General features: G+C 39.7%; 1 protein-coding gene across 1 annotated transcript in view; it reads right to left on the bottom strand.

The window, feature by feature from the left end:
* Nucleotides 1–27,692, bottom strand: part of ADAMTS18 (ADAM metallopeptidase with thrombospondin type 1 motif 18) — a 72,326-nt gene that overhangs the window by 27,890 nt on the left and 16,744 nt on the right. The window contains exons 4-9 of the mRNA XM_075281924.1: nt 13,093–13,318; nt 11,520–11,710; nt 7,135–7,218; nt 5,914–6,073; nt 5,345–5,450; nt 1,816–1,953 (exon numbers count right to left, since the gene is read on the bottom strand). Of these exons, the coding sequence (XP_075138025.1) occupies nt 1,816–1,953; nt 5,345–5,450; nt 5,914–6,073; nt 7,135–7,218; nt 11,520–11,710; nt 13,093–13,318 (905 nt within the window). The remainder of the gene's footprint in view (nt 1–1,815; nt 1,954–5,344; nt 5,451–5,913; nt 6,074–7,134; nt 7,219–11,519; nt 11,711–13,092; nt 13,319–27,692) is intronic.

Below are 27,692 nucleotides of genomic sequence, written 5' to 3'. Positions count from 1 at the left end.
GAGTCATGCTTTATCAAATGACAATTTAGTGAAATTGATCCAATTTTAACCAAAGCAGATGGGTTTGCAACATAAATTCTGCATATAAGTGAGACTTTAATACACTATAATATGCTTCTAACATGTAGCTGTGCTTATTTACTGTTATTGCAGAAAACATCAGAAAAATACAGAAATTGTAATATTTTATACAGATTTAAAAAGAGGATATTCTCATCTTTCATATGACACTAATGATATCAATTATTTCCAGAGATATCACTGGTTGAAAAATACAGCATTGGGAATTTTATATCATATATATTGTAAAGCTGTGTTTATAACTAGTGACATCTCTGAAAATAATGTAGATAGAACTGCAACCTTACTGCATAGCTATCTGTTATGGGCCCTGACTGTACTACAATGGTGGCAGGTTCTCTTTACAATGGTACAATGGTTTAATTGTAAATTAACTTGTGACAGGTCATTAAGGTCAAGTGTCATGAAGAGGGACGCATATGTCTATATTTCTCATTCAATCTCACGATTCCTGCCAATAGCTTATACAGCTACAAATAACTAGTCAGAACCAAGCCGACTTCATTTGTCATATTTCACCCATTAAAGGGGCTCTATCATTGGGAAAAGTCATTTTTAACTAATCACATCCTTGCATAGCCTTTAGAAAGGCTATTCCACACCTACCTTTAGTATGTAAATTGCCTCAGTGGTTTCTGAATAAGTCCGTTTTTATTCATATGCTAATTAGACTGGTGCACGATGCATCATGCACCCCCTTTGCTATTGTTTCCTATGGGAGCATACAGAACAGCCTGATGATGATGATGATGATGATGATGATGATGATGATGACTCAGCTTTCTGTTTGCACACACACATAGGAGATAATAGCAGAGACAAGTGCTGCTGGGAACTTCCTGTGCTGGCTGGAAGCTCATTTGCATATGAATAAAAATGGACTTATTCAGAAACCACTGAGGCAATTTACATACTAAAGGTAGGTGTGGAATAGACTTTCTAAAGGCTATGCAAGGATGTGATTAGATAAAAATGACTTTTCCCAGTGATAGAGCCCCTTTAAGGAATTTTTGAAAGACATTGTATATTATTTTATAGGGACAGTACATTGATCAAAACTAGTTCATGGTAGTGGTACTGTCACAGCCATACTGAAACGTGCTTCAAAGATCCCTAACATATTACAGATGATCACTATAGCAGTCAAACACGGTGTAAACAGGTTATTTTTTAGCGACCCCTCTGGATTTTAGTAAAACGGAAGTGAACAGTAACAAAAGCAAGGCAAGATTTCTCACTATCAAGCCGATAAATCCATCTGGAGCTCAGTTAATACAAGATGCATTAAGTTACTATGCTGATCTGGAACTTTACTAGAAAAGAAACATATGGCTGCATGGATCATGGGAATTTTTTAGTTTCATGCCAACATGTACACAGTCCAGTCTTCCAAGATGTTCCAACATGCACAGAAATTCTACTAAGTCGTTAACAGGAAAGAGGAGTAAAATGGAAGGTGTTGGTTAACAGCAACACCTGGAGAGCGAAACAAAAGGTCATTTTTTTCTGCATTGTTCAATTTTCAGAAAACAAGAAGAACATCTGCTTTACTCTTCTTCAGCAGTAACACGATGCAGGCTTGGGACCAACTTTGACAGACGTGGCAGATATAAAAACTAATAAAGTTGCCAGTTACAATCCTATTGGAATTCTTAGGAGCTTTCTTATCATGAGAAACTCAACACACTAATTGAAAAAATATACCGACTGCATTTGTCAGTCAGTCATCCTCACCTAAGGAACTCCTTCAGATACTGTCTACTGCAAGCAGACCAGGAAAACACACCATTGTTTCCAGATAACGTAGGGGACATGATGTTACCCTCGGCTTTTCTGCAAGGATTTCCTTCTCCATCATGAACCATTCCAAAACTAATGAAAAGAAAAAAAATCCTTATTCATTTTCTTTTTAATTTTACTAATTAATTTGTTTTTTAAATGACAGTACAGGAAATACATATATGTTTAAACAATAGAACAAGATATAATGAATGTGAGAAAATGAGAAGTTCATTGGCATATCTTGAGCTTTTCATGGACTGTAAATACACATATTTCAATAAGTATACATAATTGCAATGAAATTAAAGCAAAGTATGACAATAGTAAAGAACTATCTAACTATCGTTTTTAGGTTTAGATTTTAGGTTTAAGTTATTTTCCCGGTGGGTGTTTTTAATATGACAAAGGAGTAGGGTAAACAACACTTTGCGTATACCCCTTGATCTAGATAATAGTAATGGTCAATATAAAAAATGTTATGATGAGATACTACATTTACATTGTATAAAATCAGCTATAAGATAATCATCTATATCAGGGGTGCCCAATACGTCGATCGCGATCTACCGGTCGATCGCAAAGGACGTATGGGTCGATCGCAGGATGCAGCCAGGGATCCCTGGTGTCTGCTTGTTCACAGTGCAGGCTGAGAGTCGACTCTCAGCCTACACTGTGAACAAGCACTCCGGACACTTGCAGGCCGGGCAGCAGCAGCTCCGGGGAATGACGCGCTCCCCGCTCTTAGGGATGGAGGGAGCCGGGGTGCTGGTTGTTCACAGCGCAGGCTGAAAGTCATCTCCGGAGACTGGCAAGCGGGGCTGCCGCAGCCCCATCCTGCCAGTATCCAGAGATAACTGTCAGCCTGCGCTGTGAACAAGCAGAAACCGGGGATCCCTGGGCGGCCACAGAACACCGCTGTCTCCTGCTCTCACGCTCCGCCTGACCCCGCCCATATGTCCGACCCTGCCCACAGACACGCCCCGTCCTGCTCACAAGAAGTGGGTAGTAGATCTTTTGCTTTGGTCAGTTTATAAAGTAGCTCACATGCTGAAAAAGTGTGAGCACCCCTGATCTATATCATCATCTAAGATGCAATCTATAAGAAATAGTCAACTGTCTGATTGAAAGAACATTAAAAACCATGTTTATTAGTAATCAATTAAAATAGTGGGGCTGAGATAAAGTTAACAAAACCCACATAAATATTCAGGCTATGATAGGGGTGCACTAGTTTTGAGTCAGTGAAACAAATGCTGCCAGTGAAGCAATGTAAAGCTGAGTTCACACAGAGTTTTTTGGTCTGGATTTTGATGCGGAGGCCACCTCAGAATCTGGTCCAAAAAACACCTCCCGTGGCTAGCCGCGACTGGATATTGCTGCAGTGCACCAGTATCCAGTCGCGGCATTCCTCTCTGGATTAGGCCCAAATGTATGGGCCTAGTCAGGAGGGAGTGTCGTGGCAGATTCAACCACGTAATCCATGGCAAGATAGGGCAGCTTGCTTCTTTTTTCCGTGAGCGGGAAAAAAACGCTAGCGGAAAAAAGAAGTGAACAGCTCCCATTGAAGTCAATGGGAGGCGTTTTTTTAGCTAGATTCTGAGGCAGATTCTGTGTCAAAATCCAGACCAAAAAACTCCATGAGAACTCAGCGTATATTCAATATTATAATATTCAATACACATCTGATGGGTTTTTATTTTCCACAGAGGAAACGCATCCATCAGGTGTGCGAACTATGTGCTAAAGAGATAAGGATATATTTTTCAGTACATGATCTTCCTTCTAATTCAATACAATTATCACCTTTAAATTAAAGGAGTATTCCCATAACCCTTGTTCACCAACCTGCAGGCTCTGTGTTCTCTTCATTCCTGGTTTTCTCGGCACATTGGTGGGCGGGGTATCACTTGCTCTGCTATCTGCTATGTTTGCAGTCAGTAATGAGCGATTGGTGGTAATGAATTACCACAGTATGAAGCTGATGTAGAAGTAGATGTAGCAGAGCTGGATTTGAGTCAGGTTGCAATACATACAGAGGTAATGGTCTCCCTATCTCAGCCCTTATCAGCCAAATCCAATTAAACCGGCTGATAAGTGGAAAAGCTGAAGATAGACAGCACAGTAATCCGGAGCTCTCACCTCCCCCCTCCCCTATCTGAGGAGCTCTCTTACTTGTCAGACATAAACAGCTCAGAGCTGCTGCCAGCAATCAGCCCCTCCCTCCCCCTCCCTGAGAGCAGGCAGCTAGTCATTTGGGAAATGAGCAGATAAGCCCCATGGTCATAGAAACAGAGTGTAAACAATGAAGTGAATAAATTAAGATAGCGGCCAAACAAAGCAGTTTTGATAAAGCAATGTATTTAGGAAAAGTCTTAAATCCACATAAACTAGCAGTATAGATGGGATCCTTGTTATGGGACAACCCCTTTAAGGTGTGTGTACAGTGAGCAAGAAGGCAGTGATGTATTTATAGATGCATGATTGTGCTTTTCATGCACTAACAAGGCACAAGTTCGTTTGTAGTACAATAATCGTTTCAGTATCAGTCTGGGTTGGGGCCTCACTACACTTGTGCTTCAGATGGTCGTGGTGGTGAGTGTTGAACGCTTATCTGCAGAGGATAACTGAATTACACCCTGCAATGTATCTAACCTTGGATATCAACAACACTTATAGCTTGGCCTGCTCAGAAGCCTGAATACCTATGTGAAATTGGTTAACGTTATCTCAGCCCCACTATTTTAATCGATTATTAATAAACTTGGTTTTAGCATTCTTTCACTCAGTTTATAAATGGTTAATCCACGGTAACATTACATTTACAGGGCATTTGGTGGTTTCAGATCTTTCATTTACAAGCACTGAAAGTCATAAAAGCCCTTACCTGACTGGTTCTTTTAGTTGTGGTGAACATTTGCTACATGGACATGTAATAATAAACTATAATTTATCACTTTCTCAACAAGTTAAAGGTGCCATTACAATAGGACTACCCCCACACTGAATAAAAACACTACAGATTTGCAGTAGATCTAGTTATAAACCCCCAGCTATTAACTTACATTGCTGGGGGAAGTTGTGTCCTAACACATACTTTATCTGCAGGACTAATAAAGTATTATGCAGCTCACATTCACATACATGGGCAGCCATGTAATACAGTACATAGTTATACCATATATTCTTTGATAAATTAAGAAATAAGCCAAAATGAATTGCACAGGAAGGTTATTTTTAGTTTCTGACCTTACATATGAAATTCGGAAGAGAGACTGATGTTATGACTCCGGTGGCTGCCAACACCACTGATGTGATAGCCACTAGGCCACTAGTAGGACACTTGTGCTTTTAAAGCTGTTGCATTGGAAATGATTATTAATAGCATTAATACTGAAGAAGAAATAATAATAATAATAAAACATACAATAAAAAATGTATTATCTCTTCTACAGTATACATACTCAATAAATAATGTACTTACTTGTGACCAGACTCATGAGCAATGGTGAAAGCCAGGCCTAACCCCGTGTCTTCATTAATGGTGCAACTTCGATATTTGCTGCACATACCATTAATTGGTGCAAAACCTAATAAAATAGATACAAATACAGGACGTGATCAGCGAATGAGCTTCTATCTGCTACATTAGTATCTTAAGAAATTAGTTTTGATGTACTAAATGTGTACAATATAACTTGAAATAAAGGCTATGTCTACCTTTACAACCATTTTTACTGTCCCAAAGCATCTAAAATGAACAATGAAGCAATAGGTCTTAATTAAAAATCACATATTTTTATTAGATTTGTTATCATGGTAACCACAAATAAATTGTCTATCTAGACAGCGATCTGTCCGCCGCAAACATTGTAGTGAGTATGACTGCAGGGACAGACTACATGTGGTTATTTTTGTAGTCTGTTATCATGGAGAGACATAGATTAACAAAAGGTGGGCACAGCAAATGTGTGCACAGGAAATATAGCCTTTATCTAATAGGTGGATAGAATGAAATCTAATCCTTTTCGTCTGATTCATTGATATAATTACCTAAAGTATCACAAGGTTCATTTTTCCAAGAACAGATATCCAGTCCTGTTAACAAGATGGCATGATCATGTCTTTTCCCATTCTTTCCTATGAGAGCAGATTGCCATTGACAAAAATTATTCAAGGATTGATCGGCATGGTGAGTGATCTTAAGTCCCGCCTGAAAAGGAAAGGTGGAGAAGAGTTTATACAACATAATATATTAGAAAAACAGTAACATAGATGAATTGCTAATATAACTCTGGATATTTAAAATGACTTTGGATAGGTATTCAATGATAGGTATTCAATGATAGGATAGGGGAAATGGGTATCATGTTTATCATTTAAAATGTGAGAAACCACCTATATTTAAAAGGTCTAGCAGTGCATGTGTCAAGTTTAGGAAGGCCAACAATTATGACTTCTATACATAGTTGAAATGAAACTGCTTCTATTAACCCATTCTAGGTTTTCAGTTAAACCTCTGTTAAATTGAGAAGAACCCCAACATAGTAAAAAAAAGTAGTTTTAATGGGGTATTCCCATCTCAAGGATCCTGTCTATGCTGGTAGCTTATATAAATTGAAGACTTTTTGTAAATATATTGCTTTTGCAATGCTGATTTGTTTGCCTGCTATGTGAAATTATTCCTCCCATTGGTTACACTGCGTTTCCATAGCACCAAACCTGTGTGATAAGAAGGACAAGCAGGACAAGTGACATCACTCACTGCTCTCACTGTTATCTACAACTCTGCAGGCAGGACAATCAGTTCAGCTATTTGCAGTTTGCTGATAAAGCTTTGTCTTTTATCTCTCTATAGATACAGGGAGTCAATTTTCTTGAAGCATTTGCATATTATTTGATCTGCATTTATATTAGATTTCTAGTAATCATAAGTATTTGATATTTCATTGTGTCCTGTTCAGCAAGTTGGGGAAACGGAGATACAGGAAGTGAGAAGAAGAGGCAACAGGTGAAGCTGCTGAAACAGGGAGATGGAAAAGCCCCTTTAAGAAGGAGGAGGGTGGGAGTGGCAGCATTCTCTTGCACTAGAACCGAAATGCCAGCTTAAGTACCAAGTGTTTGCCCCCACTCCACCAATGGCTCTTTCCTTTAGCCTTGGAGTCAGTTTCAGGGCTCACAATCACTATTGTCTGAAATCCATAATGCAGAAAAAGGTAATTTGATGAATTTGGCCTAAAAACTGCAGAGTAATCATGAGTAAAAGAAACTTACTGGTTCTTCTTCTAAAAGTAGTAGACTCACAACAACCATATTAATGTCACTTCCTATGGTTCCATCCTTGAATAGACTAGACACCTAAACAGATATAGAAAAAAAACAAAAATTCATTCATTGGGATACTATTTTAATGAGTAGTAAAGTAGGTTTGAATAGTCAAGTCTATGAAAGTGTCTGTCCTTTCACTCAAACATAAATTCTTATGTCATGTCATGTCCGACCCATTAGGTCGGGGGGGTGATCTGTAACTATAGCTTCACAAAAACTCCCTATATGGGTTCTGAGGTAGTCTGAGACACACCTCCTGTCTCATCATTGGTTCATTGGTTCTGTTCTCACCCTCTCTCTGCAGCTTTTGCTGCGATGTACAGACACTAATCTATCATAGACTAACCAGGATGTCAGGACATGATTAGTACAGTAAAGACAGAATGATAAATGCGCACAGATTACAAAACCACCAGTGAGCAAAAGAAGGTTATTAGAGATGAGCGAACAGTGTTCTATCGAACACATGTTCGATCGGATATCAGGGTGTTCGCCATGTTCGAATCGAATCGAACACCACGTGGTAAAGTGCGCCAAAATTCGATTCCCCTCCCACCTTCCCTGGCGCCTTTTTTGCACCAATAACAGCGCAGGGGAGGTGGGACAGGAACTACGACACTGGGGGCATTGAAAAAAATTGGAAAAAGTCATTGGCTGCCGAAATCAGGTGACCTCCATTTTAGACGAATAGTGGATTTCAAATCCGGGTCATATGAGAATGTGAACTTTGTGACTATGAGACAGGGATAGCTGTACAGGCAGGGATAGCTAGGGATAACCTTTATTTAGGGGGGAATGTTATTAAAAATAACTTTTTGGGGCTCTATCGGGTGTGTAATTGTGATTTTTGTGAGATAAACTTTTTCCCATAGGGATGCATTGGCCAGCGCTGATTGGCCGAATTCCGTACTCTGGCCAATCAGTGCTGGCCAATGCATTCTATTAGCTTGATGAAGCAGAGTGTGCACAAGGGTTCAAGCGCACCCTCGGCTCTGATGTAGCAGAGCCGAGGCTGCACAAGGGTTCAAGCGCACCCTCGGCTCTGATGTAGGAGAGCCGAGGGTGCACTTGAACCCTTGTGCACCCTCAGCTCTGCTACATCAGAGCCGAGGGTGCGCTTGAACCCTTGTGCACACTCTGCTTCATCAAGCTAATAGAATGCATTGGCCAGCGCTGATTGGCCAATGTATTCTATTAGCCTGATGAAGTAGAGCTGAATGTGTGTGCTAAGCACACACATTCAGCTCTACTTCATCGGGCTAATAGAATGCATTGGCCAGCGCTGATTGGCCAGAGTACGGAACTCGACCAATCAGCGCTGGCTCTGCTGGAGGAGGCGGAGTCTAAGATCGCTCCACACCAGTCTCCATTCAGGTCCGACCTTAGACTCCGCCTCCTCCGGCAGAGCCAGCGCTGATTGGCCGAATTCCGTACTCTGGCCAATCAGCACTGGCTAATGCATTGTATTGGCTTGATGAAGCAGTGCTGAATGTGTGTGCTTAGCACACACATTCAGCTCTACTTCATCGGGCTAATAGAATGCATTGGCCAGCGCTGATTGGCCGAATTCCGTACTCTGGCCAATCAGCACTGGCTAATGCATTGTATTGGCTTGATGAAGCAGTGCTGAATGTGTGTGCTTAGCACACACATTCAGCTCTACTTCATCGGGCTAATAGAATGCATTGGCCAGCGCTGATTGGCCGAATTCCGTACTCTGGCCAATCAGCACTGGCTAATGCATTGTATTGGCTTGATGAAGCAGTGCTGAATGTGTGTGCTTAGCACACACATTCAGCTCTACTTCATCGGGCTAATAGAATGCATTGGCCAATCAGCGCTGGCCAATGCATTCTATTAGCGTGAACTGAGTTTGCACAGGGGTTCTAGTGCACCCTCGGCTCTGCTACATCAGATTGCTACATCTGATGTAGCAGTGCCGAGTGTGCATCAGATGTGTAGTTGAGCAAAACTGACTCAGCACTGCTAAGTCTGCATTCGCATAGGAATGCATTGGCCAGCCTTCGGCCAATCAGCGCTGGCTCTGCCGGAGGAGGCGGAGTCTAAGGTCGGACCTGAATGGAGACTGGTGTGGAGCGATCTTAGACTCCGCCTCCTCCAGCAGAGCCAGCGCTGATTGGCCGAATTCCGTACTCTGGCCAATCAGCACTGGCTAATGCATTGTATTGGCTTGATGAAGCAGTGCTGAATGTGTGTGCTTAGCACACACATTCAGCTCTACTTCATCGGGCTAATAGAATGCATTGGCCAATCAGCGCTGGCCAATGCATTCTATTAGCGTGAACTGAGTTTGCACAGGGGTTCTAGTGCACCCTCGGCTCTGCTACATCAGATTGCTACATCTGATGTAGCAGTGCCGAGTGTGCATCAGATGTGTAGTTGAGCAAAACTGACTCAGCACTGCTAAGTCTGCATTCGCATAGGAATGCATTGGCCAGCCTTCGGCCAATCAGCGCTGGCTCTGCCGGAGGAGGCGGAGTCTAAGGTCGGACCTGAATGGAGACTGGTGTGGAGCGATCTTAGACTCCGCCTCCTCCAGCAGAGCCAGCGCTGATTGGTCGAGTTCCGTACTCTGGCCAATCAGCACTGGCCAATGCATTTCTATGGGGAAAAGTTAGCTTGCGAAAATCGCAAACTGACAGGGATTTCCATGAAATAAAGTGACTTTTATGCCCCCAGACATGCTTCCGCTGCTGTCCCAGTGTCATTCCAGGGTGTTGGTATCATTTCCTGGGGTGTCATAGTGGACTTGGTGACCCTCCAGACACGAATTTGGGTTTCCCCCTTAACGAGTTTATGTTCCCCATAGACTATAATGGGGTTCGAAACCCATTCGAACACTCGAACAGTGAGCGGCTGTTCGAATCGAATTTCGAACCTCGAACATTTTAGTGTTCGCTCATCTCTAAAGGTTATCAGGTAACTGCAACACATATACTGAGATAAATGACCCTTAGTACAAAAGAGCTTGAATAGTCACTTGAAATGTTATACTTTATACACAGCGCGTGTATATAATGTATTACAGAGTTTTGCAAATCCAAAAACATAGTAATATGGTAACATAATAGTAAAAAAAAACTGGCTCCAGTCTTCCATGGACCCATCAGCAACATAGTCTTTGTGGGCCTCTTTGCATTGCAACAGCATTTGTGAGTCTCTAATCAACACAAAAAAAAGCAAAAATCATCCAAAGTTAGGTGAATTTTGCTGTGGTACACCTGCTGGAATTGCAAAATAATGGTCTGCTTATGCCCTCATGCAGTATAATGGCCCCTTGTAGTCCTACATAGTATAATGGTCTCGTGTCCATACAGTATAATGTCCCCTTATGCCCCCAACCAATATAACGTCCCCCTTATAAGCCAACACAATATAATGGCCCCCTTATTCTACCTAATGCCACTGCATTATAAAGTTGATGGGCCCCTGGAGTGAGAGACAAGTATAACTGTCAAGAATATCCTTTCAGCTGCTACACCTTTATGATTACCGTGCCAACCTGGGAAGCTTTGGCAGGTTCAGAAGATTCCTGGGTTTGTCCAATTAGTAGCTGATGGGGGCATATATAAGACCCCTCTCTCTAACACAGGTCACAGGTCGTAATTTAGTTTCTCTAGTTTGGCTACCTCAATGTGTGTATATTTCATTGCTGTGATGACCCTTGGTTTGTTCTTTGGATAGCGCTTTTGCCTGCTGATTCTGCCTTTGATGTACCTGTTCGGATTTGATCCCTGACTTTCTACTGGATATTGCTTTTGTCTCCTAATCCTGTCTCAGATGACTTTTTCTGGTTTTGACCTGTGCCTATATGACTAATCTTCTGTTCTTGATCTAACCTGTTCCTGGTTTTAGTTTGCAGTGCATTTACTATTTGTACAATTTGGTGACAATTCAGACTATCAGATTCTGCAAAAGTCCATCTGGTCTTGCAAGTGGCTGTGGTAAAGGTGTCTGAGGGTCTGTCTTGGCTCACAGTGTTGTGCTGATTTTAAAATGCGGGTTCTACTGCTTGATGTTATCAGCCATCTCCTGCTTTGGCTTTTGTTTGCCTTGCATCTCAATCCTAATAATAACCTTTTCAATGCCAATGCTTAAGAAGAGAAAGCATTGGAAGCTTGGGAAGCTAAGAGTTCTGAGTAATATTACATTCTGTACTCACTACTCCCTCCAGAGTCTAATAACAATGCAATGAAAGTTTCCATCTGTATTGATGTATGTTCAGTTGGGCCCCCCAGGTACTGTGGCCCTGACACTTGCCCATTTGTGTTGGGTGCTGGCACTTGCTCTGCAAAAAGCTACTGACTTACCATGTTCATCACTGTTAGTATGTAGGTAGTAACTCCTTCTTTGCCATGTTTTTCCACCATTTTTTTGTCTGCCACTACAAGAGTTTCAACAACCAAACTTCCACTGTGTTGAGATTTTGCTGCAGAGCGCTTTGATCGAGATAGGTGGAAATACTTATCTGGCTTTACGTTAGTCTTATTTCTATTCTGATCTACAAATAAAGAAATAAAGGTATATTCATGTTTAAAATATGTATCTTTATCATGAATCTTACCCATCATGATGATAATATTACAAAAAATATTGTAGAAAAACATAAATAGATAGATAGATAGACTGTAGATAGATGATAGATAGATAGATAGATAGATAGATTGTAGATAGATAGATAGATAGATAGATAGATATATAGACTGTAGATAGATAGATAGATAGATGACTGTAGATAGATAGATAGATAGATAGATAGATAGACTGTAGATAGATAGATAGATAGATAGATAGATAGATAGATAGACTGTAGATAGATAGATAGACTGTAGATAGATAGATAGATAGATAGATAGATAGATAGATAGATAGACTGTAGATAGATAGATAGATAGATAGATAAATAGATAGATAGATAGATAGATAGATAGATAGATAGATATAGATAGATACTAAATTCATTACATTCCAGTAAAAGAAATAATGGAAGTCATTGCAACACCTAGGTATCCACCAGCTTCTATACTCATAGTAGGGTCATATGTGAATGCTCTGTCAAAGCAATGAAACAGCCAAAAGCCATGGAAAAGCAATGCTGTTTCTCCCTCAGTACCCCATGTTTTATGGGTGAAAGGTGATTTTTGACAAAACCATGCAGCCACTCAATCAGTGAAAAACAGGGGCATTTGCTCTAGCAGTTTTCAGGTGCGCTGCATCCATATTAGTGCCTGACATGAAGCCTTATTTTATTTATCGGAACCTCTGTTTGCAATGGATAGTATAGCATGTCTAGCAACAGAATTATGGCTACTTAATACACCATACACCTGCAAGGATAACAACCTGAAGTATGAACAGGGTATTTGTAATGCTAAGAAGTATAGAATTGAGAGTTCAGTTTTATCTAGATATAAAAGAAGATACACTGCCGTAAAAGTGTGTTGGGGCATATCTCTGCCCGGTCTGTATATATACTTTGACAATATGACTTTATTCACTTATGCTTTGTTCGCTAAGGATTGTTCTGTGGATTAGGGGCCGGTTATATGGTTACATTATATAGGTGTCCACTGTTATTTATGTTTTCTTTAGGGTATTACATTGCCCTATATATTTAACTGTGCAGGTGTATTATTTTTAAGTGTGGGACTATTACTTATATTTATTTTTAAGCATGTCTTTTTAGCCATATATTCACGTTAATAATATTAAAGTTTTTATAACATTTTCTTAAAATGCAGACCCGATTGGTGGCTGTTGTAGGTGTCGTAGTTTAGATTTTTCCACAATGAGCATATTGAATGGACTCTTTACAATATAGAAGTGTATCAGGTAGACAGACAAAGACAGAAAGAGAGATTAACAGATTTATTTCTAACTTACATTTTTTGCGTCTTCCACAAAAATGTTTTTTTGGAGTACCGTGTGACTGGTTTGTAGAGCTGTAAAACTGTTTTCCTGAGTGAAGATTTACTTTACTTTCTGCTGATCTTTTATACAGTACATGGGGGTGATGTCCTTCAGGAGAAGTAAAGTTGTGCTTTTCCGCAAGATGCTGTGGTAGGGGTGATATAAAATACTCACTTGAACGTGTCCTTAAGAAACCTGACTGAAAACAATAGATTTTATTAGCGCAGTTCATTAAATGGTATGGAATGAAAGATTTGCATATTGTAAAAACTACTTTGATACGCCAGTTATGACTAATTGTATACAGTATACTGTATTAGGAGATATCTGTATACATCTGTACATGAAAGGAATTCCCCCAGTTTATAGATGTTATTCGTTTCCCTTTGAAATAAATTCCATTTTCTACGGATTTGTTACTTTACAACACTGAATTATTTGGCATGAAACCAAGATGTAACACTACACCACATGTCCTAGATTTCTAGAACTATTTATCTAAGAATGTATCATCAATAGTCTCGTGTCACTCTTTTTTATGAACAGGACGTCTCTTTTTTTCTTCAAAATCTGTCTCTGGCTCCCACTGAAACAAATGAAAGACAGATTCCAGACAGAATTTAGAGCTGATTTCGAGGCAGGATCTGCCTCAAAATCAGCTTCAAATTCATCAGTGTGAACATACCCGTAAAATACATCAGAACGAGAACACTTGACTCCTGCAAGTAAAACCCGAACATCAGAGAGCCAAGCGGAGATGTAAAGCCTCACACTGTCAAATAGGGAAATGTTTTCATAGCCTTCCTATTAGTAACGGTCTTTAAATAGTCAGATGTGTACGTATGTAATGGGGGCATATTTTCGTGTCTGTATTATGGTTGCCACACCAGGACACATACAATGTATTTTTAGGTTAGGAGAACCATATGGCTATTGTAGCCATAATATTGCGGTGTGTTATATCAGCCAGGGGATCAGTTTCAACCAATTTTGGAAAGTTGAACATTTGTAATCATAATGTATGGATTGGTGAGAATAATACTTGGCATTACACCAATAAACTCTTTATGTAGACAAGTATAGAGGCATGTGCTATCAGAGGATTTGGTACTTTATAACCACAGTATAATTCATCCTCATCTAAGAGAATGTAAAGGGCAGCACTCACCCGTCCAGAATATAAAGGGTGGCACTCTCCAGTCCAGAATATAAAGGGCGGCACTCTCCAGTCCAGGCTATAACACTTTATTTTATATCATCAGACCCGGATTATCAAGTGTGCCCTTTCTATTCTCTCAAACTGAATTGAATTCATATTTTTTCACCATGATATTAATTTTTATTGAATGAGAACTATCAAAGTTTAGAAAAATTTTGATCTAAAAACCCCCCCCCAAAACAAACCATTATGTAATATTCACATGGGAACCTTCAAGTACAAGAACTCTGACATCTTCTTAGACTCCTATAAAGTTCTAGTGTGTTTGTCAGCAAAAATGTATAGTCTATTTTTGGTGTCAGTACTGCTAAAACCCTGTCAAAAAGTAAGTATAAGTCAGTGACATCCATTAGGATACATTGGGATTGGTTAGAAAACAGATCTGCCATGCCAGATCATGTAGGACTTCATTAAGGATGAAAAGCCATGATGGTAGTTTTAAAAGAGTCATTAGAAAATGTAGTGAAGAGTGGGGTTGCTATTGTTTTCCTTTGATGTTGTTTCTTTGCAAACTTGTTCTTGGACTCTGCAAAAGTGTTTGACACTGTCCTTCATAGACAACTTCACCAATCTACATGCAACACATATCGTAGGATGAGTAAAGCTGGGAGAATCACTGGTGGAGTAGTACTTATTTAATCTAAGATCTACAAATACACCCAGGTCCTTCTCCACCAATGATTCTCCCAGCTGTTTCTAGGACCAGCACAATATTGTCCTATATTTAAAGGGGTATGGACTCACCGTGGAGGAATATGATATTACCTCTTTACAAAGAATTGCTCCATGTCCCATAAAACTGATAAGGGGCATGGAGCATCTTCATTATGAAGAATGATCAAAAAAATTAAATGTATTCAGTCTTAAAAGGTCTAAGGGGAGATATGATAAAGCTTTATAAATGGCCCATTTATGTATTGTGATATTGTGATAAAGATAATGTGAAAAGCTGTTCTGTGTAAAATTCCCTGAGAAGACAAGGAGGGATTAACTCTCCAGATGTGATAAAGCTTTTTTTTTTTATCAAAAGATCTGTGAATCTGCAGAATACCCTGACCCAGGAGAGGTGACAGCAGTGGCAGCTAATAATTTCAGAAAAGTTTTAGATGCCTTAGTGCTTATGTAACTGTACAGAATGCTTGTGTCATTCGCTCTTCCTTCAGCCATGTCCCTTCCAATCCTTTGCTTAAACTTATGCTTTTTATTTTGCAGATTGTAGTTAAATTAGTTGCATTTCTCCGACCTTTACAACCCTAGTGTCTAGAGGGCTAGAGCACGCAGCACCTAGCCAAATAACAGAAAAATTTGATTTTGAGTGAAAGTCAGGTGTTCTGCAGAGCGAGCCTTGTGAATGAACCTGAAAACACCTGGACTTTAAATTACCTAAGACAAGTCGAAACAACGTTCACTATGTTTATTCTCGAAAATACCCTATTTCACTAGAAAGCCCTTCTTTATCTTTTTCAGCTTTACACAGATACAGATTTGTTTGGCATAACAGGGATATTTTGGATTCATGTTATAGGACAAAGTGACAAAATGACCAATGTTGTAAAAGTAGGTGGAGGCAAAGTGACAAAACTGACTCAACACAGAGAAAAGTGTTTGATATAGGACCATGACAGATTAACTACACTGTATTCACCATCTAGCTGTACAATTACTGCTCGCACTGAGATGGTGTTTTTACAAGATTCATTTTCTGCCCCATTGTGCATGCTTAAAAGAATGGAGTGCTCTTTAAGTCACCAAATGCAATATACATATAGTGGTACCGTTTACAAAACGCTTAAGAAGTACAAAAGCACATGAAGGAAATAACCTCTCCTATATATTCATCACCACTTCACTAAAGGATAAACAATTTCATTCACAGAACATATCCCTAGAAAGACTGAAGTTCTGTAAGATTGACAAAGAGGTAAGATTATGGTAAGCGCAATGCAAATACTAAGGTCTTTCAGTACAGTAAAAAACAAGTTATTATAAGATATTTCCTAGAAACTGATGCACATACTGTAATAATATTGGGATTACCCAGACCAGCCAGAATCAAATATTGTGCTTGCTCTGTTTTCTATGGGACCAGGATCAAATTCAGGTTCCTTGGGATTATCCTTTACCTATACAAAACAGTTCACATATACTTACATAGAAATGTTGCTGTTGTCATGAGGTGTACCAAGAGGGTCTAACAGGGTACGTGATCTGGTGGAGGGATGCCGGGGGACAATGGTGCCAGCAAACAAGTCTTTAACCGCAAGTATGTGTTATCATTGTACACATAGGATATATCATCAATATGGTTTAATGGGTTATTTGGAATATGTGTATTGGAATTTTATCTACAAAGAAATTATTGGCTCCAAAGTCAGATCAAAGTGGGGTCTCTCCTAGAGGATCCTATGGACTCATTGATGCTAGTTTTTTCTAGCCATGTATCTACCCAACACAGGAAACTTTGTAACATATTGAAATTTGTCCCCTGCCTTGATGCCAATCTCCATGGGTTCCTACCACAATGTCATGTCTTGTTCATAGTGGCATCAGGGCATATAGCAATAGCTGGTTGATGATTGGAAACTCACAAAAAGTGGAACATCCTGTCCAAATTACTACAGAAGATTTCATTGGTGTGTATTTTGTAATAATTAAATGTGTTTTTTGAGACTGGATATTGATGGCCTATCTTTAGGATAACTCATCAATATCAGATCAGTGGGGGTCCAAAACATGCCATCTTAACTGATCAGGTCTTTAGAGCATGTTGAACAGATCTGAAAGAAGAGATCTCCATATACTGTTTAATAGAGTCTTGACATACATTTCACCTGAATGGAATCTGAGCAGCAGTATCCTGGCAAGACTACTCTAAAATCTATTGAGCTTATCTGACTACTATACAATATGTTCTGATGAGCTGATCAATGGCGTGGCATGTGTAAGACCCCCCAGTGATCTGATATTGATAACTTATCCTAACGTTAAGCTATCAGTATCGGGAGGGAGGGAGGGAGGAAGGAAGGAAGGAAGGAAGGAAGGAAGGAAGGAAGGAAGGAAGGAAGGAAGGAAGGAAGGAAGGAAGGAAGGAAGGAAGGACGGACCCTGGTTGATCTAAAATCAAATCTAAACTTTAGAGATGACAGTTTTAAGAAAAAAGTATACCTATAGTATTATATAACATATATTAATAAAACAAAACCCTATATACTAGATTAGACAAATTTTCATTCTTGATGCAGAACATAAAACGTAACTTAATTTTTGCTCTCAACATCTGGCAAAATACACTCTGATCTCTTAAATACATTTTAATGGGGTTATTTATGAAGACTGGCAGCACATTGCACCTGGGGAGGGAAGTCAGTATGTTCAAAGCCTTGTCAATCAGGAGAGAGAAGATTGAAAAAAAAAATGACGTAAATCTACAGCAAAAATATCAGCTGAAGAAAAGAGATGATTTATATATTAAATATCAAAAAGACTGTATGACATACACATTCTAGGAAAGCTGAACCATCTGTCAGAAAGTCCAGACACAAATTAATTGTAAAAATTCATTCTCTTTGAGACCACGACAATCTGTAAACTGCTTTAAGTGCTGTGAAAAAGTATTTGCACCCTTCCAGATGTATTCTATTATTGCGTATTCATCACACTGAAGGGTTTCTAATCCTAAATCTAATATTACAAAAAAAACTGCCCTTATCATGTAACGTAATTCTTGTGTTGGAAACACATTATTTGGATATTTTACCACTGTTTCAGGGTATCATTTCTTAGTCATGGAGGGTTTCTTGTCTTGAAGGACCATATTCATGCATTAAATGGACAGCAAGTAATATTAATACTGTGAGAAGGTGACAGGCAAAGTGCTGGAGTCCAGATATATCAGCCCCAGGTTTCTGACATATGTGTCATATGACATATGACATATCTGACAAGGCAGATCTGGAGTAGGTACCTTACTGCCTGAGGAAGCCTACTTTCGTAGGTGAAACGCGTAGAGGGAGTCCGTTGTGTGTCCTATGTGTGGTGCTTGACCAGAGGTATCATCATGGCTACAGGTATTACAGGCATTTAATTCTATGAGTGGTTACTTTGTTCAGGTGCCATACCCCTTATTGGAGGTCCTGTACACTGTGTTTGTATTTCCCCTGCTGGATTTGGGTTGTGTTTATACTGCTTGATGACATGTTGTGGTGTATTATACACATATATTTTCACCTGTCAGCTTGCAGTATTTATATTATGTGACATTGTATTTATTATCTTATAGTGTCTGCCCTATTTTGAGGCATTCATCATCTCTTTATTATAGTCCCTTTTCCAGCATTTGGATTTGAATATATTATAGTATACAGTAGGTATCTGCACATTCCACCTTGAGATTCAGTATTTATACACTGTGCCTACCTGGTTTAGCATTCACACTAGGGTTGTCTTAGTATCGTGTTTAGTACCATCCAATTCTGCTGCTATTTATTTATTATTTTATGATATGTTGCAATAAAGATTTTTCAGTATTTTACTATATTGATTTTGCGATTATTTATGATTTCTGGGTGGATCAGTTTTTGTGAGATCTGGAGTAGGTCTCATCCCAGGTGTAGATCCTGGGCTCATTACTGGGCCAGAAAAGGCTGCAAAGCCTGCATTCTAGAGTAGTTCCATGAGTTGAAAGGAGGTGTGTGGTTCTGTCCTGTAACCCTGAGTTCAGTGAGACAAAGTTGTGCTTGTTTTGTTCGTGTGGCTGGTGGTAAGCCACACTTATAGTTAGGTTAACCTTACTGCTTAGTCAGACAAGCAGGTTGTAACATCTCTACCTGTTCGGGTCTCTGCGCCACCCTCTGCTCGTGTGCTGTGTCGCAGGAGGCGTGTGCAGTTTGGTTCTTGGCTTAAAGTTTTTGGTCGCACTGTGTGAACTCTGCTCTAGTTCTGTGATTGTATTTGCACCACACCTGTCTTCTGCCCTTGTTGCCTTTGTCCATTAAGTGGTTAATTTTGTCTTGCCTGTGATTGACAGCCTGCCTTCCTGTCAACTCCAGGGGCGGGTTCTTCCTCCCCTATTTTATCTTGGCTCTCATTCACACCAGTGCTTGCTATTGCCGTGTGCATACTTGCTCCTTACTGTCCCTATGTTTGCTTGCATTCTTATCCTTGACCTTTGGCTTTCCTCACTGACTATTCTTTGGACTCCGATTTGGCACTGCATCGCTCGACTGTTACTGACCCTTGGCTAGCTGACCTCTCCTTGTTGTTGTCCGTCTTGTCTGCGTTTTGTGTCATACATATCCAGGAAGGGACTGTCTTCGTGGTTGCCGCCTATTACGTAGGATAGGGCCTGGCATTAGGAATGGTCAGTTGGCGGCTTCAGCTTAGTGCTCACTGTCTCTTGTGTCCTGTCCCAGGGTTCAACAGCTACTGGGGAATTGCTGTCCTAGAAATTCCCTAACACAGGTTTTTGTTTTGTTTTTTGCCTGAAGTTAAGGCTGTGTTTTGTTTTGCTCATTTTGTGCCTGAAGTCGAGGTTTATTTATTTTCCAGGTTTTTTTCCCTAAATAAACCACTTTGCTGCATATTTTGTGTCCCTGTCTTGACTGTTTGAGTCCGCACCATTGCTTCTACCCAGCTACATTCCACACAATACATATATGTGACTTCAATATAGTCCACCAAATCTACAACTTTCATACATCACAATCCCTTTATTGCATCAAATCTGATGATGTCACTTGCCATTTTGTCAGATGATTAAATCATAATTGTACTTTATTTTGTACATTGAAACATGAAAGAGACTTTTATCAATGCACATCATAAGAGCACTTGCCTTAGCCACAAGCCATTACCTCAATCTTAATATGCAATCTGAACATCTAGAATCTCACCAAGATCAGACAAGACCAGGTGTGGTTTACACAAGCTTTATAGAATAAGGAGATTGTGTAATGAGGGATGCACCAAGAGCTTTCTAAAACCTTCTTCTTGTCTATAAGCTTTCATCTTATTGACAAACTAAAATGTTTTCATCTGGACTTAGCCTTCACACGTTGTGTTTAAATGGAGCCTTCATTTCATATATTTTTTTATTTTTAGAAAAAGTATTCAATGGTCATTAGAAAATCTTGACCACTCTTTGCAATGAAAGAACTTCATACATGTTAGAGAAAAGATGGGCGAATCTACCAATGTTGGCAAGACCAGCCAATTCTCTAATGTATAAAAATGCAAAATCTGCTGGATCTTTAGACTGGCTTACTTTTAGCCACAATTTTCTGATACAATGTTGTTACATTTTTGGCACATCGTGACAAAATTAAGCCACGTGCTCTTTTTCTGAGAATCCACACCCACATGTGCCTAGTTGCACCACATTATGCCAAAGATGTGTGTACTAGTATCTAGCTGTAAACACAATAGTAAATCTGGGTCATAGACTACAAATACATGTCTGTGGTTCCCTTGGGATCAGTTTCAGTAATATGCTTATAATCTTAACACTCAATACTACACGATAATAAGAATAATATACTGCCAACTCATAAAACCCATAATAAGAAAAATCTGTCACCAAACTATTTAATCTGGCCTCTTCACCTCTAATGATTTCCTATTGTATTACACTGTTTGGATGTGCTGCTCACTTTAATGCCCTAGATCTTTATATAATTGTGTCATATAGTATTAACCAGTGTTCACATTGTCTTTATAATGGATATAAATGGAAATTTTACAGGCCTGATTCTAGCATGTGGCATTCCCCACCATCGGGTATTTATTTATTGCACATGTTGGAATCGTATGTAATGAAGCATACAATGTTATGTATTATCCATTGTATTATCCTTTTGCCTTAGCTATATGCTACTTACACTCACCGGCCACTTTATTAGGTACACCTGTCCAACTGCTCGTTAACACTTAATTTCTAATCAGCCAATCACATGGCGGCAACTCAGTGCATTTAGGCATGTAGACATGGTCAAGACAATCTCCTGCAGTTCAAACCGAGCATCAGTATGGGGAAGAAAGGTGATTTGAGTGCCTTTGAACGTGGCATGGTTGTTGGTGCCAGAAGGGCTGGTCTGAGTATTTCAGAAACTGCTGATCTACTGGGATTTTCACGCACAACCATCTCTAGGGTTTACAGAGAATGGTCCGAAAAAGAAAAAACATCCAGTGAGCGGCAGTTCTGTGGGCGGAAATGCGTTGTTGATGCCAGAGGTCAGAGGAGAATGGCCAGACTGGTTCGAGCTGATAGAAAGGCAGCAGTGACTCAAATAGCCACCCGTTACAACCAAGGTAGCCAGAAGAGCATCTCTGAACGCACAGTACGTCGAACTTTGAGGCAGATGGGCTACAGCAGCAGAAGGCCACACCAGGTGCCACTACTTTCAGCTAAGAACAGGAAACTGAGGCTACAATTTGCACAAGCTCATCGAAATTGGACAATTGAAGATTGGAAAAACGTTGCCTGGTCTGATGAGTCTCGATTTCTGCTGCGACATTCGGATGGTAGGGTCAGAATTTGGCGTCAACAACATGAAAGCATGGATCCATCCTGCCTTGTATCAACGGTTCAGGCTGGTGGTGGTGGTGTCATGGTGTGGGGAATATTTTCTTGGCACTCTTTGGGCCCCTTGGTACCAATTGAGCATCGTTGCAACGCCAAAGCCTACCTGAGTATTGTTGCTGACCATGTCCATCCCTTTATGACCACAATGTACCCAACATCTGATGGCTACTTTCAGCAGGATAATGCGCCATGTCATAAAGCTGGAATCATCTCAGACTGGTTTCTTGAACATGACAATGAGTTCACTGTACTCCAATGGCCTCCACAGTCACCAGATCTCAATCCAATAGAGCATCTTTGGGATGTGGTGGAACGGGAGATTCGCACCATGGATGTGCAGCCGACAAATCTGCGGCAACTGTGTGATGCCATCATGTCAATATGGACCAAAATCTCTGAGGAATGCTTCCAGCACCTTGTTGTATCTATGCCACGAAGAATTGAGGCAGTTCTGAAGGCAAAAGGGGGTCCAACCCGTTACTAGCATGGTGTACCTAATAAAGTGGCCGGTGAGTGTAGATTATCAGTAAAACTCTTATTGGACAGTGGTGCTTGAAGTTTGTGAAGCCTTAAAAATGTTCTACATTTCACTTCAAACTACATCAGATTTACACACAAGTAGATAAATCTTAAAAGTAGGGAAAAAATCAAATTAAACAACTGAGTCAAAAATCTTAGATTTATATGAAGAAAATCAATCCTACACTGGTTTATAGATGGTTAGGTGACCCTCATCTGTAATAACCAAATGTCAGAGATTGGGAATATGGAAAGGGCTTGTTTAGAGAGGTTTTGACACAGATTTTGCTGTTACTGAAAGTTACATTTTTAGCCCACAATATTTTTGTGACTTAATAAGGTTCTATGTAAAATTGTTTCTACAGAATGGAGGTTAAGCATGAAACAGAGAGATTGTACTTTTACTCCTGCCAAACCTCTTTCCTCCTTTTTATAAACCAGATAGTAAATCTTCTGTGCCATGAATGGATTAGCACAGGCTAAATTGAGGAAGAAATCTAAGAAGTTTTTATTCTGAAGCCAAGAAGGTTGCAACTTTGCTGCAGAATAATGCCAGGTTACAGTTTCTAGAATAGTCTTGAGGCTGTGATGACAGCAAGCACGAGATGACAGCAATATGAAATAAACAAGACTGGTGTTTGGCCAAGACATGTAACCAATCCTAATGAAAGAACTTAGCCAAAATCATAACCGGAAGTTACCCCGTAGATGGCTATGATGTAATCCAAGACTGAGACCGAAGTCAGAAGTCAGAAGACTGCTGGACTAAGATGATAAACCTCAGGATGAACTACAATCACAAGCTAAGGAATGAGATGTCAGCAACAGGATACAATGTCAGAGCTATCCAGGCCTAAATTACCCACTGGCAGTGAAGTTGTTGGATTGTGTTCCTTAATGAGAAGAAGACACAGAAGTGGCATTGGAGCTAGAGAGATAATCGCTAGGTTGGGAGGCCACCTTTACTTTGTGGGTATATGGGAGAATGGTGGAGGAAATAGTCTCCTACCTGGAAATTCTTTCCTCAACCAGTGTGAGGGTCCCTTCACACGGCGTAAGCGCTCGGCTCATTCCAAACCGTACACGTGAGTGCTTCTAAACACTTCCCATTCACTTCAATGGGAGCGCTCGTAAAGCCGGCTTCACCTTTCTGATAGTACTAACTGCCTTCTGTTACAGCCAAGAAGCACAAAGAAATGGGCAATGTTGAGGACCATAAACACAGTGGTTAGCCAAGAAAACTTGCATCAGATGAAGAAGAAATAGGTTTACTTCCCTTCAAAAGTGAAATATATCCAGAAGTGCCATCAGCTCAGAACTGGCAAAAACCAGTGAAACCCTGAAACACCCATCTGTCTAGAAACGTCTTGCCAGCAGTGGTTTTTAATGGAAGAATTGCGTCCAAAAAGCCATACTTTCGAAGTGGATACAAGTGGCAAAGTGCGATTGCCCGAAATATTGATTTAATTTAGATTCCTCTTTTTCTTCATTCACTTTGCATTTTGTTAAAATAGATAGATTAATATATAGACATTCAAAAGAATAACATTATGCGCTATACAATGAACTAAGTGATGATATGGTATATAGACGTCAAAGAAACATGTTACAACCACTTCCTACCTGTAGAAAAGCTTATGTCACTTTCAACCATAACTCGATCTGATTAGTAACACTAAAACACAAGTTTCCATAAGAAAAACCAATCTTTAAGTGGTGCATTAGAGTGGAAGATTTGCTTTCTCTGACACAATTACAATGAAAATGGGCATTAAACAGAATGATGTAATCTGTGACATCATTGTCTTGTCAGGTCTGTGAACTTCAATGAGCTGTTTTGTGAGGTGGGCAAACTTTACGACATGAAGAAACATGTATCGGAGACAGTCGGAAGTACCTGTTTAATGTCAGGAGCCATACAGTAAAAACATTTCCATATGAAGCCATCCTTCACTTAATCTGTCATAAACCCGCTGATGATACATCCTATACTGTTATATTATTGCAATAAAACAAGCTAGTTGAAGGCACACTCTGGTGATTCCCCCCCCCCCCCCCTATTATTATGCACCTATTCCCCCTAGAAATATCATTCAGCCAGTGTTACCCCATATAGTTATTCCTTTCTATCTAAATCCAGATAAAACGTATGTGGGATAATACACAATCACTGATTTCCTATATGACGGACTATTCTGCACATGTTCTCCATGGAAGAGACATAAAACCTCTGTCAGTCAGATGAGCAAACAATTGCTGTCACACAGTTATAATGAAGGAGCTCACATCTCACCCTTCGTAACTATAAGTGTATAGTCTCTTAGATTATTTAGGAGAATATAGAGAGAAGTATAATTACACTGCCCCACAGCATGCAGGTATAACTACAGTCTCTAGTTGCCCACGCAATGCTGTACTAATGCATGATGGGTTTGATGGCAGAGCCAAGAGAAATATAAAAGCTAAGATGGTGTCCGATCAGGAGCTGAGAAGAAGCTGGATTACTGGGATATGAGTGGAGCATATATGAAAGAAGCCTGACATGTGACTGTAATCAGATGTGAGGTACAGGATGGAAAAAATATATTTTTTACTGGACTTTATCTTTACATTAGTCTTTATGGCTAAATAGGGCTAGATCTAAAAAAAACTCAGTTCTCAGTATACTAAATATCCTATTTTTTCAGCCAGAGGCATAGGCATAACTTGAAGTTACTGGAGCCCTAGGTAAAATATGTCATGGGGCTGCTCAGTGTATATGTTATTATTTTAAGGTTAGCATGCCAACCTGTGAAGTTTCTGCAGCTTTCAGGCCTCTTCTATGCTGATCCAATTTACAGCTTAAGAGGAATATTTAAACCCTGTTCCTCCTCAGCCAGGTGCCTGCTATTTGTACTTCCATATCCTGATCATTTGTGCTGGACTGCTCTATATTGACCTTTGGATAGCTGTTGAAAATCTGCTTGTCTTCTGATTTTGGCCATGATGTTACCTTTGTGACTTATTTTTGGTTGGACATGTTCATTTTCCTGATTTATCCTCTTGGTTTTGATCTGCCTTGTAATTTTTTAATGGATTCTGGTTTGACTTCAGATTGTGGAGTCCTCCTTATTTCTTATACCAGTTTCTGTGGGCCCCAAATTCAGCACACATCCATCTGGCTTTGCAGTTGGCATAGGTGAAAGCATTTGGGTGCCTGGGAATCTATGTCTCAGCAATGTCTAAGATTTAAACAGATAGTTCTCTTTTGTCAGCCAGTTCTTGCAATTTCTGATATTTGCTCCAAAAACACTATCATAACAGGGGCTTCCATTTACCATACCCTATTATATTGGTGTCTCCTTATGTTGTAGAGAGGCCTTTGGGCTCCTGGAGGCATTTGGAACCCCTTATGGTCCTGTTTTCAACTATAGGAAGATTTTAAAAATACAACTTTTTCAGCCACAGAAAGTTTAGGGTCATTATGTTGACCTTATGTTGGCCTTGATGTTGGTATCAGTTTAGGGTGGAGAAAACACCTGACAGGTTCCCTTTAACATTCTTTTCCATGTGACATTTATTGTCATGTCTCTATGTCATTCTATGAAAAAGTGGTAGTCAATGGTAATGTTCAATATAGATCTTTAAAGGCTGTCCATCAAAATAATATTCTAATATGTTAAAGAGAATATTGGTTTTTGATCACAGACCACCACTGATTTATATAAAAGAATAGAGAAATGACTCAATAAAGAGCTCACACCGCTTTTGGTGCTGCTCTGAGATTTCTGGTCTTTGAAATCTTATACAACATTCCTGATAAGATAGGATGATGAGATATGATGAGAAGACAACTGATAAGATTTTAATGTTCTTCAAGCTTGTCATTAACAATCAGCAGAATACTGCATGCAGCTCTGAAGCTTAATATAAACTGTAACTCAGAATCACTACAAGGTTAGCGATGCAATGTATTTGTAAACTTACTGAACTTTGGAGATCACATACACTTTAAATTGTAGAATGGGGATCATAGAATTACATTTCTTTAAAACAAATTTTATTTCAACTAAGTTCTTATTGTGTCTGCAATAGGCTCAAAATGGGAAGACCCATCATCTCTGTCTATGGGAAAATTGTACAAATCCTAAACTGCTTTCAATGTCCTATTTAGGAGACCAGTGTTAAAAAGAGATTAATTGTCAAAATCCTTTACATATCCGGTATTTTATCTAAGCACGAAACAAAGCAAGAACACAAAAACATTGCTGTACAAATGCAGAAGAAAATACAGTTTTAATCCCCTCTTAGAAAACAGAGTTGGACTTAATTGCTTGTAATCTGAGTAAAATGATTGCTAATTTCTGTCCCCAGGGTATGTCCTTCAGCTTGTCAATCAAATGACATTGTCATTATCAGTGTTTGATGTCATTTGTCGCAGTCAGAGCCTTCTAACCAGTCTCATTTTACGCGAAGGCTTGCCATACACTTTATATTGCTGTAAGTCGACAACTTTGGGAAGAGGTCGCTGCCAAAGTAATACGATTTGGCATATTAGGACACCACCATACACATTAAATGATTGGCTTGTAGGTAATTTAATATGACCAGATAACAACCTCTTCAACCTGAAAGTGAACACTGACTTCTGACTGTAGTGACCCAGATCCTAAATCTGTAGCAAGATCTTTTGGCATTAACTCTCAAGTTCCTGCAATGTAGAAGGAACAAGTTGGGCCTACAGCTATCAAAGACACTTATTACCTTTGTCTGTCTTCTATGGTCTCCTTTTCACACTGTGTAATGAATAGGAGCAGTGGCACTGGAAGCGCCAATCACATGCTTGCCAGATACTTCCTGATATAGCCCATCTCTATATGTGACTACTGTCCTCATAGGATATTGTTATCCCAGAATCTGGTGCAGTTACAATGGATACATGTGAAAAAGAAGGAAAATATCCCCAGGGATCTCTTATGAACCTAGGTTCAAATCCTGCCAAGGACAACATCTGCAAGGAGTTTGTATGTTCTCCCCATGTTTGCGTGGGTTTCCTCCGGGTACTCAGGTTTCCTCCCACACACCAAAGACATACTGATAGGGAATTTAGATTGTGAGCCCTATGTCGGACAGTGACTGACAATATCTGTTAAGCACTGCGGAATATGATGGCGCTATATAAGTAAGCATAATAATAATGGGGGATATATCCTATAATAATAAATTGGGCATACTGTAAATAGCAAAACATTACCAAAGCCACCTCTAAACAAATTT

The sequence above is a fragment of the Leptodactylus fuscus genome, chromosome 7 (genome assembly GCF_031893055.1).
Source record: "Leptodactylus fuscus isolate aLepFus1 chromosome 7, aLepFus1.hap2, whole genome shotgun sequence".
NCBI lineage: Eukaryota > Metazoa > Chordata > Amphibia > Anura > Leptodactylidae > Leptodactylus > Leptodactylus fuscus.
This window is presented reverse-complemented; position numbering and strand designations above follow the sequence as displayed.